Here is a 13,354-nt window from a genome sequence, read left to right as displayed (position 1 = left end):
ATTCTCTGGGTTTGTCAGGGGCCCATTCTCTGGGTTTGTCAGGGGCCCATTCTCTGGGTTTGTCAGTGGCCCATTCTCAGGGTTTGCCAGGGGCCCATTCTCTGTGTTTGTCAGGGGCCTGTTCTATGGGTTTATCAGGACCCTATTCTCTGGGTTAACTCGGGGCCCATTCCCTGGGTTCATCAGGGGCCCATTTTCTGGGTTTGTCAGGGGACATTCTCTGGGTTTATCAGGGTCCTATTCTCTGGGTTTATAATGGGCCCATTCTCTGGGTCTATAAGGGGCCTGATTCTCTGGGTTAATCAGGGGCCATTGTCTGGGTTTGTCAGGGGCCCATTCTCTTGGCTTATCAGGGCCCATTCTCTGGGTTTGTCAGGGGCCCATTCTCTGGGTTTGTCAGGGCCTTATTCTCTGGGTTAACTAGGGGCCCATTCACTGGGTTAACTAGGGGCCCATTCTTTGGGTTCACAAGGGTTTCATTCTCTGGGTTTGCCAGGGGCCCATTCTCTGGGTTTGTCAGGGCCTTATACTCTGGGTTAACTAGGGGCCCATTCACTGGGTTAACTAGGGGCCCATTCTTTGGGTTCACAAGGGTTTCATTCTCTGGGTTTGCCAGGGGCCCATTCTCTGGGTTTATCAGGGCCTTATACTCTGGGTTTCTCAGGGGCCATTCACTGGGTTAACTAGGGGTCCATTCTCTGCTTTGGCCGGTGCCCATTCTCTGGGTTTATCAGGGGCCCATTCTGTGGGTTTATCAGGGGCCTATTCTCTGGGTTTTTCAGGGGCCCGTTCTCTGTGTTTGTCATGGGCCATTCTCTGGGTTTACTAGGGGCCTATTATCTGGGTTTATCAGGGGCCCATTATCTGGGTTTCAGCAAATTCTCTGCCAGTTTTGATCAGATATGACTAAATGCTGTAGAGAAAATCCCCAGAAAGGAATTATCTTAATAACTAATGCTATTGTTACTGTTATCAAATGATGAACTTAAACACTGACTTCAGTGCATTTTTTCTTCTTGTGCAATGCCAGATTAAACCATAATCACATATTTACTGTTACGTGTATATCTTTGTATACATTTGGAAATAGTCTTGCAACAATAGTAGCTTCATACTTTTTGAGCGGTTTTTGGAAAACCATGACCCAACAGAAAAAAAATCCAGAATTTAACAAAGATATTTTGTTTGAGAACAATTTTTTTTTTTTTATTGGAATAAACATGAAAACATGGTATTCATATAGCTCTACTATCACCTGGTTACCAGATGACCATTGTGAGTCTTCAAACAGATATTTTGAACCCACCTGGATATTTTCATAGATAAAACACTGTTAAAAAGGTTTTTTTCATATTGCATCAAATGCAACTTGAACATGATCAGACATGTGGGAATGACTCCATACAGTTTCTAAGCTCAAATAACAAAGCTATAACTAAATAACATTTAATAGAGTTTAAAACAAGACAATATGAGCATTAAAAAAAACACAAAAAGAAATTAAAAATAGAGTACATTAGACTATAAGGTCAAGAGGAATACAGGAAATTACATTTTTATACTTTCTGTAGTGATTGCATTTGTTTAAACATTACAGCTGTTTAAAATCCTGAGGAGAAAATCTTAAAGACAGACATTTTTATACCAGACCAAACAGATTCAATCAAACAATAAAGAAGATATCTGCTCCATTCTTCCATAAGAAAACAGAAGACTCTTTAATAGAACAGGTTTGATCACAATGAGTCAGATTTACAGTGTCATCATTTAACTAACAGGAAGTTACTAAAATAAGCCTAACCCTTAAGAGTTCCTCAAATATCCAAACACATTTGTCCCTAATGACAAAAAATATCTGCTTCCTAAAGTCAGCTATAAAAAAATACACAACTCCACTGTTTTTAATAGAACACATGAACAAAAACTCAAATAAAAGACACACAAACACACCTTACACACCTTTATCCAACATCAATAGCAATACACCTATTATTTCAGTAGCAAGGCACCCTGGGAAAAAAAAGTGTTAAAAGTGTGACGTTTTGCTGCATGCTTTGAATCGGAAAATTAGCGCCATCTGGTGGACAAATATAAAATGTGTAAATTGAAAGCTGGTAGTCCAAAATGAAATCTTAACATAAAGGAATGCATTAGATTAAGTTGAGATAAATGTGGGAAAAAAACTGGCATTTTTAGTGGTTATAGATTTTCGTCCGAGGAAACAAATGTTTTTTGTGTAACTTAGCCATTTTTGGCTGATATTAGGAACTGATACAACAATTCTTAAAAAAAAAACATTTAGAAATGAATATCCTCTGGCAAATTTGAACTTTATTCATTCAATAGAGCCAAAATGGTTTGGAAAAAATCTGAATGGCACATGAAAGGTTAAAAATGACTAAATTGTGATATGGTTTTAGTTTAGTCCCACAGTCACAGAGACCTTCTCTGGTAAAACCCTCAGTATGTCACCAGACCCACACATAAAGTATGGAATCATCCTCTGACTGAAAGTGTGTTTGAAGGAGTGTATGAGTGTGTTAGTATCAGGATCAGAAAACAACAGCTTTCCTCCGTTACAGTCCAGAGTCACTCTGATCCTCTTTGGAGAATTCTTCAATGAGAGATCAGTGGGTCCATGTGGTGGTGATTGTGCTCTGTATTCACCACCCCAGAACCATACTCTCCATAATCCAGACTCTATGTCTCCCTCCCTCTGGACAGACTCTGCTAACACTCCCAGATACCACCATCTGCAGTCTCTGACCTGGACGTCCCAGCTGTGAGTCCCTGAGTCAAAGCCCACAGAGCTCAGGACAGACCAGGGATAATCAGTCCTCTCTGGATTATCAGGAAGCTGCTGCTTCTCTCCTCCTCTCACAGTGGTCAGATCCTCAGAAAGGATGAGTCTTGATCCAGCAGTGTTTCGGTCTAGAATGACGGGTGTGTAGGAGACCAAGTCCTTCATCTTGGTCCAGATGTTGAAGCCCAGGTTGCCCAGGTGTTTGGCCTGGTCTATCAGAGCTCCTGAGGGCAGCCGTGTCTCATCCAGCAGGGGGCGCTGCTTGACTCTTTCCACTGCAGCTTTGTAGTTTTTCAGGAAGGAGATGTCTTGGGCCTTCAGCTGGTCCTCTGTGGCTCTGACTGTCTGTGAAAGATCTGCTATCTGTGCTCTCAGAGCCTCCATCTGCACCTTCATCCTCTGTCTCTTCTGCTCCTCTTCCTCCCTCAGTGCCTGAAGCCTGGCCTCCTCTTCCTCAACTAGAAACTGATGAAGCTTCTCAAACTGCCCCTTAATCTGACTCTCTGTGTGTCGGGCCTGGACCTTGATGTGAGCTTCTGCTTGATCAAACTTCACTTCAGTTTCATTGAGAGCCTTTATTTTCTCCTTTATGAGCTGCAGAGTTTCCTCAAGGTTCTTCTTGTGTTCTTCTGCAGCTTCATCGATTGGTCTGAATTGGTGACTACTGTGTTTTTTTGAATCTCTGCAGACATGACACACCGGCTCCTGATGGTCCAGACAAAAGAGTCTGAGCTTCTCCTGATGCAGACTGCAGAGATCCTCTGAAGCCCTCTGATCTCTCTCCTGAAGAAAAGTCTCACACAGGATCTTTAACGACAAGTCTGGAGGTAACCATGGCTTTGAGTGTCTCTTCTTACAGAGAGGACAATCCTTGCTCACCTTATCCTTCCAGCTCTTCTCCACACACGCTCTACAGAAGCTGTGGCTACAGGTCAGCATGACGGGATCTTTAAAGATGTCCAGGCAGATTGGACAGCTCAGATCCTCCTCTAACTTAGAAGCCATTTTGTCTGGAGTGAAGCTGGGGACGCAGCAAACAAACAGGAAGCTACTCCCTGTCCCAGAAAGTTCCTTTCACTTTGGTTCTGAGTTCTTTTAAAGTCTGCTTCAGTTGGGGGGTTCAATACCTGTTTAAAGTGGAAGTATCCCCAGTATCCTAGTAGAACCAGTATTCCCAGGCCTCCCTGCTGTCCTCTCTCAAAAGAAGTTTTGCTGATTTTGGTCTGGAGCTCTCTCTGTCCGTCTGTGTGCTTCCTCTGAGTCAGCTGGTATAACGCCTGTTTCCTGGTTTTAGGGAGGAAGGGTCGAATTTATAGAGCACCAAAAAGATATTCAAAGGGCGTTACAGAATTAAAAACACAACCTTTACAAAACTAACAGCATTAAAAGGATAAAAGCATAAACATGTTCAAAACAGACAAATATAAATATAAATGAAAAAACAAATGAACAAACAAATAAATGAATGAAAAAAATAAAAATAAAACAAAAAATTCATAAACAAATGAAAAGATATGAAGATAAAAAGTCAAAAAATTAATAGATAAATAATTGAAGGAAAATAGAGATAATTAAAACAAATAAAATAATAAATAATAGATACAAATAAAATTGAATAGAATTGTTAATAAATAATAAACCAATTAATAAAAAAATAATAACAATAATTAACAAGAAAAAAACCAAATAAATAAATTGATAAATAGAAAATAGCCAAAAAATTAAACAAATAAATAGGTAAGTAAATGAATAAATACATATATAAATAAAAGAAATAAATAAACTAATAGATAAATAAATGAATAAAAATAAAATTAATTAAAACAAATGATGAATAAATTAAAAATACAAGTAAAAAAAGATGAATTATAAAATAACATCTAAATAAATACATATACAAATAAATAAATTGATAAAAAAAATAGTAAGCAATACACAAAATAAATAAATAGATATCTTTAAACATCTTTAGATGGTGTTTCTGCTGCTTGATGAGTAAGACCCCTCCTCTGTCTTCCTCTCTAAAGCTCAGGCTCAGGCCTTTTGGGACAAAGAAGAACAAGGCAACCATCTGCAGGGTCTCCACAGGATTCTAGCAGACTACTGTGGGGGGACCCCGAACTGTGTGGGGGCCCAGGCCCGTGCTGCATTTTGAAGTGAAATGTATGGATCTGGAGCTCTGCGAGCTAAATCTCTGAACACATTGCTCTTTCTAAACAGTTTGGTGCTGCTGTAGTAGTCAGAATCTGAGCTGTATTGATCTTTAATCTGTAATAATAATCTGTAATCTGTAATGCTCTATCAGCTGTTTCCTGTTCCCAGTTTTTTCTGTTCTGCCTTGACCATTAAGATTTTTGATGGTACAGATTTTCTCTCCTGAAGAATCTATTATTGACTTATAAAACATCATTTTTATCCTGTCTCTAATGGATTCATATTGTTATGTTATAAAAATATATGAAATTATATTAATAAAACATTTAAGTTTTGTTTTAAAAAAATCTCCCAGACTGCAGCAGGTCACATGACCACCTCTGATTTAAACTTTAACTAGTCTCTATTTCAAACCCTATCTTTATTTCCTGTGTTTTTATTTTTATTCCATAATTTATAATAGAGATATTTTATATTTGTCTGCTTAAAACAAACATTTTTTTTATTATCTGTTTAAATCATGCCTGAATTTAATGTCTGTGTTAGTGTCACATCCTACACTGTATAAATGAACAGTTGAATGTTGTTAAACTTAATTAAAAAATCCTTAACAGCTGTTTCAGCTTTTCTGAGTCTATAGAACACATTTCAGTTCTAACTGAACACAGCTCAGTCATTCTAAGTGTTCTAAGTAAGTCCTGAATGTTTTATCAAAAGCTCCAAATTTTACATACTGGTACAACCCTTAGGGAATTTACCTTTAACTATTCAGTATAGTTCATCTGGATACATTTGATATCAGTTAGTTGAGCCTTTGTTTCTAAATAGGAAGTTTTATAGCAACTTTGGTGTTCCCCTAAAGTGGATTTTAAAAGTCTTAGTGGGTTGTGAATGCCTGGCAGGAAAGAAAAACAGATGTGGAAAATGTGGGACAATGTCTATGAATGAAAGCCAAAACTGAACCTACAAAAAAAAAAAAAAAAATTGCCATCAATTATCTAGAACATGGCATTCCACCACAGTCTATTTTGAATAACCACGGTCTAATTTTCATCACCACAGTCTTATTTTCATCACCGTAGTCTATATTTTTAACTTGACATGCCAGAAGGAACGTAACAGAGAGAAAGACAGCAAATTGTAGCGAGAGTACTCACAATGCTGGGAGGAATAGAGGAATATTCACCCTCTGCCATGGCTTCCACATGTAGTGAAGCCAGTGCTTTGCCTCACCGTGTCTCCACCCCACCGGGGAGGGAGTAATCAGCGAATTAGATTTTGGGAGTGATCCGTATCACCATCTGGATCCAGGAATGTTTTTAGACTCTTCACTATTGGGAGATAGGGCTAATGGCGGAGGTATGCACTCTCTGCCAAGGAGGTTATTAACCTTGCAAAGCAGATCGATACGCTTGTTTCCTTGTCTCTCACCGGCGAATCCATCTTGCAAAGCTCCCATCCAAACTGTTTGGGCCCGGTTAGAAAGTGACAGGATAAATCAGCGACGAGGGGCAGTACTTCCAGGCACAGCAGAGTTGTGACGTAAACAAGCAGCAAGAGCTGGTGCAGTTATGGAGGAAGAGATTAGTGTCGATGCTGCTTAAGTGCCAGTTTTATCAGAACTTGATGGCATTTCTTTGTTAAAGAAGAACAAAGAACAGTGGTGAGTTGTTTTCTTTTCAAAAACGACAAAAGTCAAGAACTTACATGTCTAAAGTCCCCATGTTTCACGTTATTCCTCGGTAGCTGCGCATGTGCAGCTTGATAGCGGCTACATCACACGTTTTGTTGCTCTGATTGGCCCGTAGAGATGTGACAGACAGAACATTCATCCAATCGCCCTCTGAGTTTTTTTTCAAAGCCTCTGCCTCTTCTCAAACATTTCCTGTTGAAGCTCTCCCAGATGGATGTGTGAAATAAATCCGTCTGGCATGTCAGGTTAGGAGGTTATGTGATCGGCAGGGTTTGTTAGTTTGTTAGCTAGTTTGTTAGCAACATAACTCAAAAAGTTATGGATGGATTTTGATGAAATTTTCAGGAAATGTCAGAAATGGCATAAGGAAGAACTGATTAGATTTTAGTGATCCGGATCACCGTCTGGATCCATGAATTTTTTAAAGGATTCTTTACTATTGGGAGATAGGGCTAATGGCGGAGGTCTGTGCTCTCCGAGTGCTTTTCTAGTTATCACCTTAAACCAGTCTGATCTTCTTTGACCTCTGCCATCTACTTGGCATCTTTGGCCTAAAACTGCACTCACTAGATATTATCCCTTTTTGTCACCCTTCTCTGTAAACTCTAGAGGTGGATGTGTGTTAAAATTTCAGTAGATCAGCAGTTTGTTAAATACTCATTCAGCTCATCTGGTACCAACAACCATGAAAAACTCAAAGTCAAGACAAGGCAAGTTTAGGCAAGTCCATTTATAAAGCATAGTTCAGCAACAAGGCAATTCAAAGGGCTTCACACAACACATTTAAACCAAATAACCAAGAGAAAAAGAAACACATCAGAAATTTATATATAAAAGCAAGTGATTCAAACGGTCCACAAAAGATAAGGATAAAAACAAAAAAAAAACAAAAGAAATGTGACCTGTGCAGTGTATTGGGTAAAGTTATTCTGATGTTATTATGAGAACAGATGAAAACTCAAAAGTCTGGGTAAAATTTACTATGCTGGTGTGTCAGACAGGGCATCTTTTACTCCCCACAAGCCTGACCCGGCCTCGGCATGGGAGGAGTGACAGATTCAGGTTCTCGGGACATGGGCAGAGAATCTAACTTGTGTCCTTTAAGTCAGTATAAAACTCTATGTCTTATAATCAAAATATGATTAATGTAACATCTTGAATTAATCATTCCTTTCCTTTCATCCTCCAGGATGACACCACCTCTAATATGGTCATCGAAGCCATTAAGAATGACAAACTTCATCAGATGGAAAGAGATCTGAAAGAAACACTAACCCTTACTGGCCTCCGGCTAACATGATCTTTTTCTTGTCTTTACACCGCTCACGTATTGATTTCCACAGAAAAGCTCGGGCTGAGAAGTACATCATGACTGCTGCCAAGCTCATCGCTCCAGCTATTGAGACATCTTTTGCCACTGGATTTGACTGGTGTGTAGCTCTTGTGTTCTTTTTCTTGACACTAGAGGGCATACAGCGAGTATACATGCAGACTCAAGCTCCAAGAGAGTTCCTTTAAGGACTGAGACATTGAGGCATTTCTCAGGTAATTAGGTGATATTTTACACCAACCCTAACCATAATCCCCTAACCCTAAAAATTACTTGAACATTAATCCCGTAGGACTCACTTTGATTTTAATGGGCCAAAATATAGAAACTACCAGGGAATTATCAGGCAAATACTATATAAAATCATCATCTTATTTCTAAGAAATTATTTGGTAAAATACCACATACCACACTACCAGAGAATCGCCGCAGTATTACGAGGGTTGGGGTTGGGGGTTATAATCTTCTATATGTGATGCTCGATAACTCCCAGGTAATTTCTTTATTTTGGCCCTCTAAACAAAAGTGAGCTCTTCCTGACTTATGTTCAAGTAATTTTAGGGCCAAGGTTAGGGTGAGGGAGTTAGGATCAGGGTAAATTACCACCTAGTTAATAGAGTATTGCCATAATATTACAATGAAATTACTACATAATTAATACATTATTACTAGGTAAATACTTCCTTAATTTTACCACAATTTCAAGTTATTATCTTATTCTTGAGAAATTACTGGATAATTACCACCTTAAATTACTAGTTAATAAGGTCATCCAAATCCTTGTTATAAGGGCAGCTGAACTTGATTGAGGTTCCTGAAGATGTCACCTCTCCTCCAAAAGGCTTACTCAGTTGAACAAGAGGTGAACTATCTTCAAGAACCTCAGTCAAGTCTAGTTGCCCCCTTGATGAAGATTTGGATGACCATGGCCTGGAAAAATAAGGACCTAAACGGACATAGGTATTTAGGTCCCACTAAGGCAAGCAACAACACAATTCAAAATGCTTCACACAGGGCATTAAAATACAATGACTAAAGGAAAAGGAAACACAATAGAAACATTAAAAAAGTGATAAAAACAGTAAATAAAACCCACAAAAGATAAAAACAGATTATAACATGATATCTGTGGAGGATCTCTGGTCTCCTTACTGCCACCTGAACCCATTTCAGTTCAGTGGTTCAGGACTACCAGTGTACAGGAATGAGGAACACAGGGGCATCAAGGGTTCAGTGATTAAAGTCAAAGTTCCAGTGCAGAGTTGTGATTAAAATTGAAAAATGTTTAGTTACCATTTCACTTTAACACCCACACTACTACTAAAAATTACATTATTATACAGATGCAAAAATCATAATACTTACATTAAAACAAGGAACTAAGTTCAGTTCTTGAAAATGGAAAATGTGTACATTTAGCAGTGAAATGTTTTATATTTACACGGCCCTGAAAAATAAAAATTCTTATAATTTCAGATGAAATTATGTTTAAAAATGCCACTAAATATGAAGGTTTTCATGATACTGTGTATTGATTTAAATGAGTCAGCTTTTCATTATTTATACAGAAACTTATCATTCAGTGACATGGTCATATGATGTTCCTGTTTCTGTGAGAGTGAGGGGAGTCCATCCCAAAGTGGTATTTTCTATATAAACATACATTTGTCAAATGTGGAAGATCTGGTCTTTTCCTTTTTTTATGAGGTTTTTTCCATCTTTTATTTTTATATGGTTTTTCCGTGCTTTTTTGCCAGTGTTTTGTTATTTATGTCAGTTTTCTCCCGCTGTAGTCATTCCAGCTGTTCTGCATCAGATCTAAATTTTCCTCTTCTCATTGCCCTCCATTTTCTCTTGCTTTTGTCTTGTTTTCTTCCCATCTGCACGACTAAGGTTGAGGTATGTGTGCTTTCTGTTTCCATGTTCACTTTTTAAATCATGTTGTTTTTTTCTGACATGTTGCCACTAAAGCATGCCTTCTGCAAAGAACAGAACTGCCAAGAAATTCTGAGTAGCCATTTGGTTTAAAAAACTGATGGAGCCGTCTGGAAAATGTGGGTGCAGAAAGGAAATTACAATCATGGTTTCCTCTTTTAATATATACCACTGAGTACTCAGAGAACAGCAGCCTGGCATGTGGAGCGGCTCTGTGGCAGAACTAACACAACAGTAACACATTAACAGAAACTTAGCGGCTCCAGTGTTTTTCCAATTATAAAAAAAATCTGCAGTAGTTGTTTTTCTGTCACTTACATGTATGAGCCCCTAAATGACCAATTTTTAAATGAATGAAAAAGTACTTTATACAATTAAAAATCATAAGAAGTAAGTGTATGAAATATGTGAAATATTATAAATAACTAAAATATGCCTAGGCATTTTTTTTTAGATATCTGGATGATTATAGCTCACAGCTTACAAAAATGAAAAAAAAAAAAAAACACACCACTATCTCAAAATAATTGAATATTGTGGAAAAGTCCAGTTTGCAAAGTTTTTCCTGAGCCTTTAACTGGTTCAGTGCACACAACCACAATCATGGGTAAGACTGCTGACTTGACAAACGTCTAGAGAATATTTACTGACATCCTCCACAAGGAGTGTAAGCCACAGAAGGTCATTGCTGAAAGGGCAGGCTGTTCTCTGTATCAGAGAATGTATCAAAGCGTATTCATGGAAAGTTCACTGGAGGGGAAATGTTCGGTAAGAAAATCAACAGAGATGAGCTGTGCCTTCAGAGGATTGTCAAACAAAGAAGATTAAAGAACTTAGGGGAGCTTCACAAGGAGTGGATCGAGGCTGGAGTCAGTGGGTCAAGAGCCATCCCAAAGAGACAGGCCCAGACCACTGGCTATAAGTGTGTTCTTAGGGTCAGGCCACTCTTGAACCACAGATAGTGCCATCAGCATCTCCCCTGGGCTGATGAGAGAAAGACCTTGACAGCTGCTCAGTGGTCCAAAGTTTTTTTTTTTTTTAGATGAAGCCATATTTTGAATTCCAGTTGTAAATCAAGGTCCCAAAGTCTGAAGAAAGATCAGAGAAGCACAGAAGCCTTCAGAGCTTGAAGTCCAGTGTTTTCAGTTTCCACAGTCAGTGATGATTTAGGGTTCCATGTCATCTGCTGCTGCTGGTCCACTTGTGCTTTATCAAGTCCAAAGTTTGACCAGGAGATTTTTAAACCACTTCATGGTCCCATCTGCTGAGAAACTTTATTGAGATTCTGATTTCTTTGCAGCAGGACTTGGCACCAGCTCACAGTGAAGCCAAACTACCAGGAACTGGTCTTCTGACCATGGTATTACTGTTTGATTGTCTAGCAAACTGGTCTGACCTGAACCTCGTGGAGAATCTCTGTGGAAATGTCAAGAGGAAGATGAGAGACACCAGACTTAACAATACAGACAAGCTAAAGGCTGCTATCAGAGCAACCTGGGCTTCATAACACCCCAGCAGTGCCACGGACTGATTGGCTCAGTGCTCACATAGATGCAATAATTCGGGTTAAAGGAGCTCCAACAAATTACTGAGTCCATAAATGAGTGTAGTTTTCCAGAAGGTCAACATTTCTGTATTATAAATCCTTTATTTGGACCAACTTTTTGTGGTATTTTTATATTATGAGATTGTGGGTTTTGATTTTTTGAGCTGTATGACATAATCAATCACAGTTAAACAAAGAAGGTCTTGAAGTATTTCACTTGGTATGAGATGAATCTAGAATTAATGATAGTTTAACTTTGTGAGGTAAAACATGGGTGAAAATTAACTTTTGCATGATATTCTATTTTTTTTAGATGCACCAGTATATTCTACTTTTTACTGCAAAAGCCTATACGTGTATTCAAGATTATATTACTGTTCCTCTGTCAAACAGGTGCTCACTCACTTGCCTATTCTGTTTGCAGCTTTTGAGCTTGAAAACATGGGACGTGATTGTTTGAGGAATCAGAGGGTAGTGACAACGAACATATTACAAATGAAAAAAAATCTACATATACAAAAAGTTCCTCAATGCTTTCTCACCCAGCATACATACATTTCAGCAGATAAGTGGAGTCATGGGTGTAATAATATTTTGCTTTCATACAGAATTTTTAAATTTTGGATTTAAGGAAAACATGATGCAAATAGCTCAAGATGCTGTTGATTTTTTTTTTATAGAAGTCTAGTTATGACTCTTTATTTGGTTATCTAAATGATCTAGATCTAAAGTAAAAAAAATGTTGTGGCACACATCATTTCATCTCCTGCAGGCTGAACAAGTCTTACATTTCAAAGTAATTAGAATATGATTGCATGATTAAAATGCTTTTTCTATTGTTCAAGCTTATATAAGCTAAGTACAAAAGAGATGATTTTGCAGTGCAGTTTTTCAGTGCTGTTTATACCCAATGTGACCAGGCTTCAAATCACTTCTTCAGAAAACTCCATTCGTGTTAATTATTATTATTATTAGTCAGTTGTTGGTCAGTTATTGTTTTTTTTTAAACATAAAGAAACCACATGAACAATAAACAGATTCCCCACAACATCAAAAGATATTGCAGCCCCCTCCCTCAGTTCAAAAGTGAAATGACTGCTTTAAACTGTCATTTCACTTTAAATTTTTGAGACTTGGTGCTCATTCAAGCTCTCAAACCTCTTTGTCTATTTCCATGTGAGCATCTGTTGGACTTTAACTCAGTGGCTACATATATGAGCTTCTTGATGACTCCCAGCAGGCGATTGAGTGGTTAATGCAGGTCATCAGTGTGACTCCCACTGACCCCCATGTTCTGGCCAAACTGGGAGGGCTGCACAGCCTTGAGCGGGACAAATCCCAGGCTTTCCAGTACTACTATGAGGTACGAGAAGAATTCTGAATGTTTCCTTTAACATCTCAGCTCTGATTACCTCTCTGTGCTCTGATGTTGTTGGCTTTTTTTCCTGTCCAGTCCTTCAGGTACTTTCCCTCCAACATGGATGTGATCGAGTGGCTCGGTGCATACTACATCATTCTTTGAAAAGGCCATTCAGTACTTTGAAAAAGCCACACTCATACAGTAAGTTATCACAAAGCTTAAGAAGATAAAAGCATGAATATTAAAACCACGTACATGTGGGTTGAGAAATATTTGTACCATGATGTCTGCACTTCTTCTACACATAAAATTCAAGACTGGATGATGAATCACAGTCAGTGTTTTATAGTGTGAAAAACCCCAGAACTAATTTATGTTAAATTTAAATATAAACATCAGAATTGATGTTCACTTAACCTACTGTAGTTTAGTGGTCATAAACTTGATAAAAAGTTCTGTGCTGGGTGGGTCTTCATTTTTGTGATTATTTGTTTTTATTTCTCAGACCTACTCGGGTGAAGTGGCAGCTAATG

The 13,354-nt window shown here is 38.3% G+C and overlaps 1 protein-coding gene across 1 annotated transcript; it reads right to left on the bottom strand.

Moving 5' to 3' along the window:
- Positions 1-1,485: 1,485 nt before the first annotated feature.
- LOC121522843 (nuclear factor 7, brain-like) lies at positions 1,486-3,992 on the bottom strand. The gene has a single exon (XM_041807509.1). The coding sequence runs from the start codon at positions 3,806-3,808 to the stop codon at positions 2,417-2,419; it is 1,392 nt and encodes a 463-aa protein (XP_041663443.1). The 5' UTR covers positions 3,809-3,992; the 3' UTR covers positions 1,486-2,416.
- Between the last annotated feature and the right edge of the window lie 9,362 nt (positions 3,993-13,354).

Source organism: Cheilinus undulatus, linkage group 15 (assembly GCF_018320785.1).
Source record: "Cheilinus undulatus linkage group 15, ASM1832078v1, whole genome shotgun sequence".
Lineage (NCBI taxonomy): Eukaryota > Metazoa > Chordata > Actinopteri > Labriformes > Labridae > Cheilinus > Cheilinus undulatus.
Note: the sequence above shows the minus strand (reverse complement) of the source record. Positions and strands in the feature narration are given on the sequence as shown.

Coding starts and splice junctions, on each gene's coding strand:
- LOC121522843 (XM_041807509.1), bottom strand. CDS start 3,808: ATGGCTTCTAAGTTAGAGGAGGATCTGAGCTGTCCAATCTGCCTGGAC.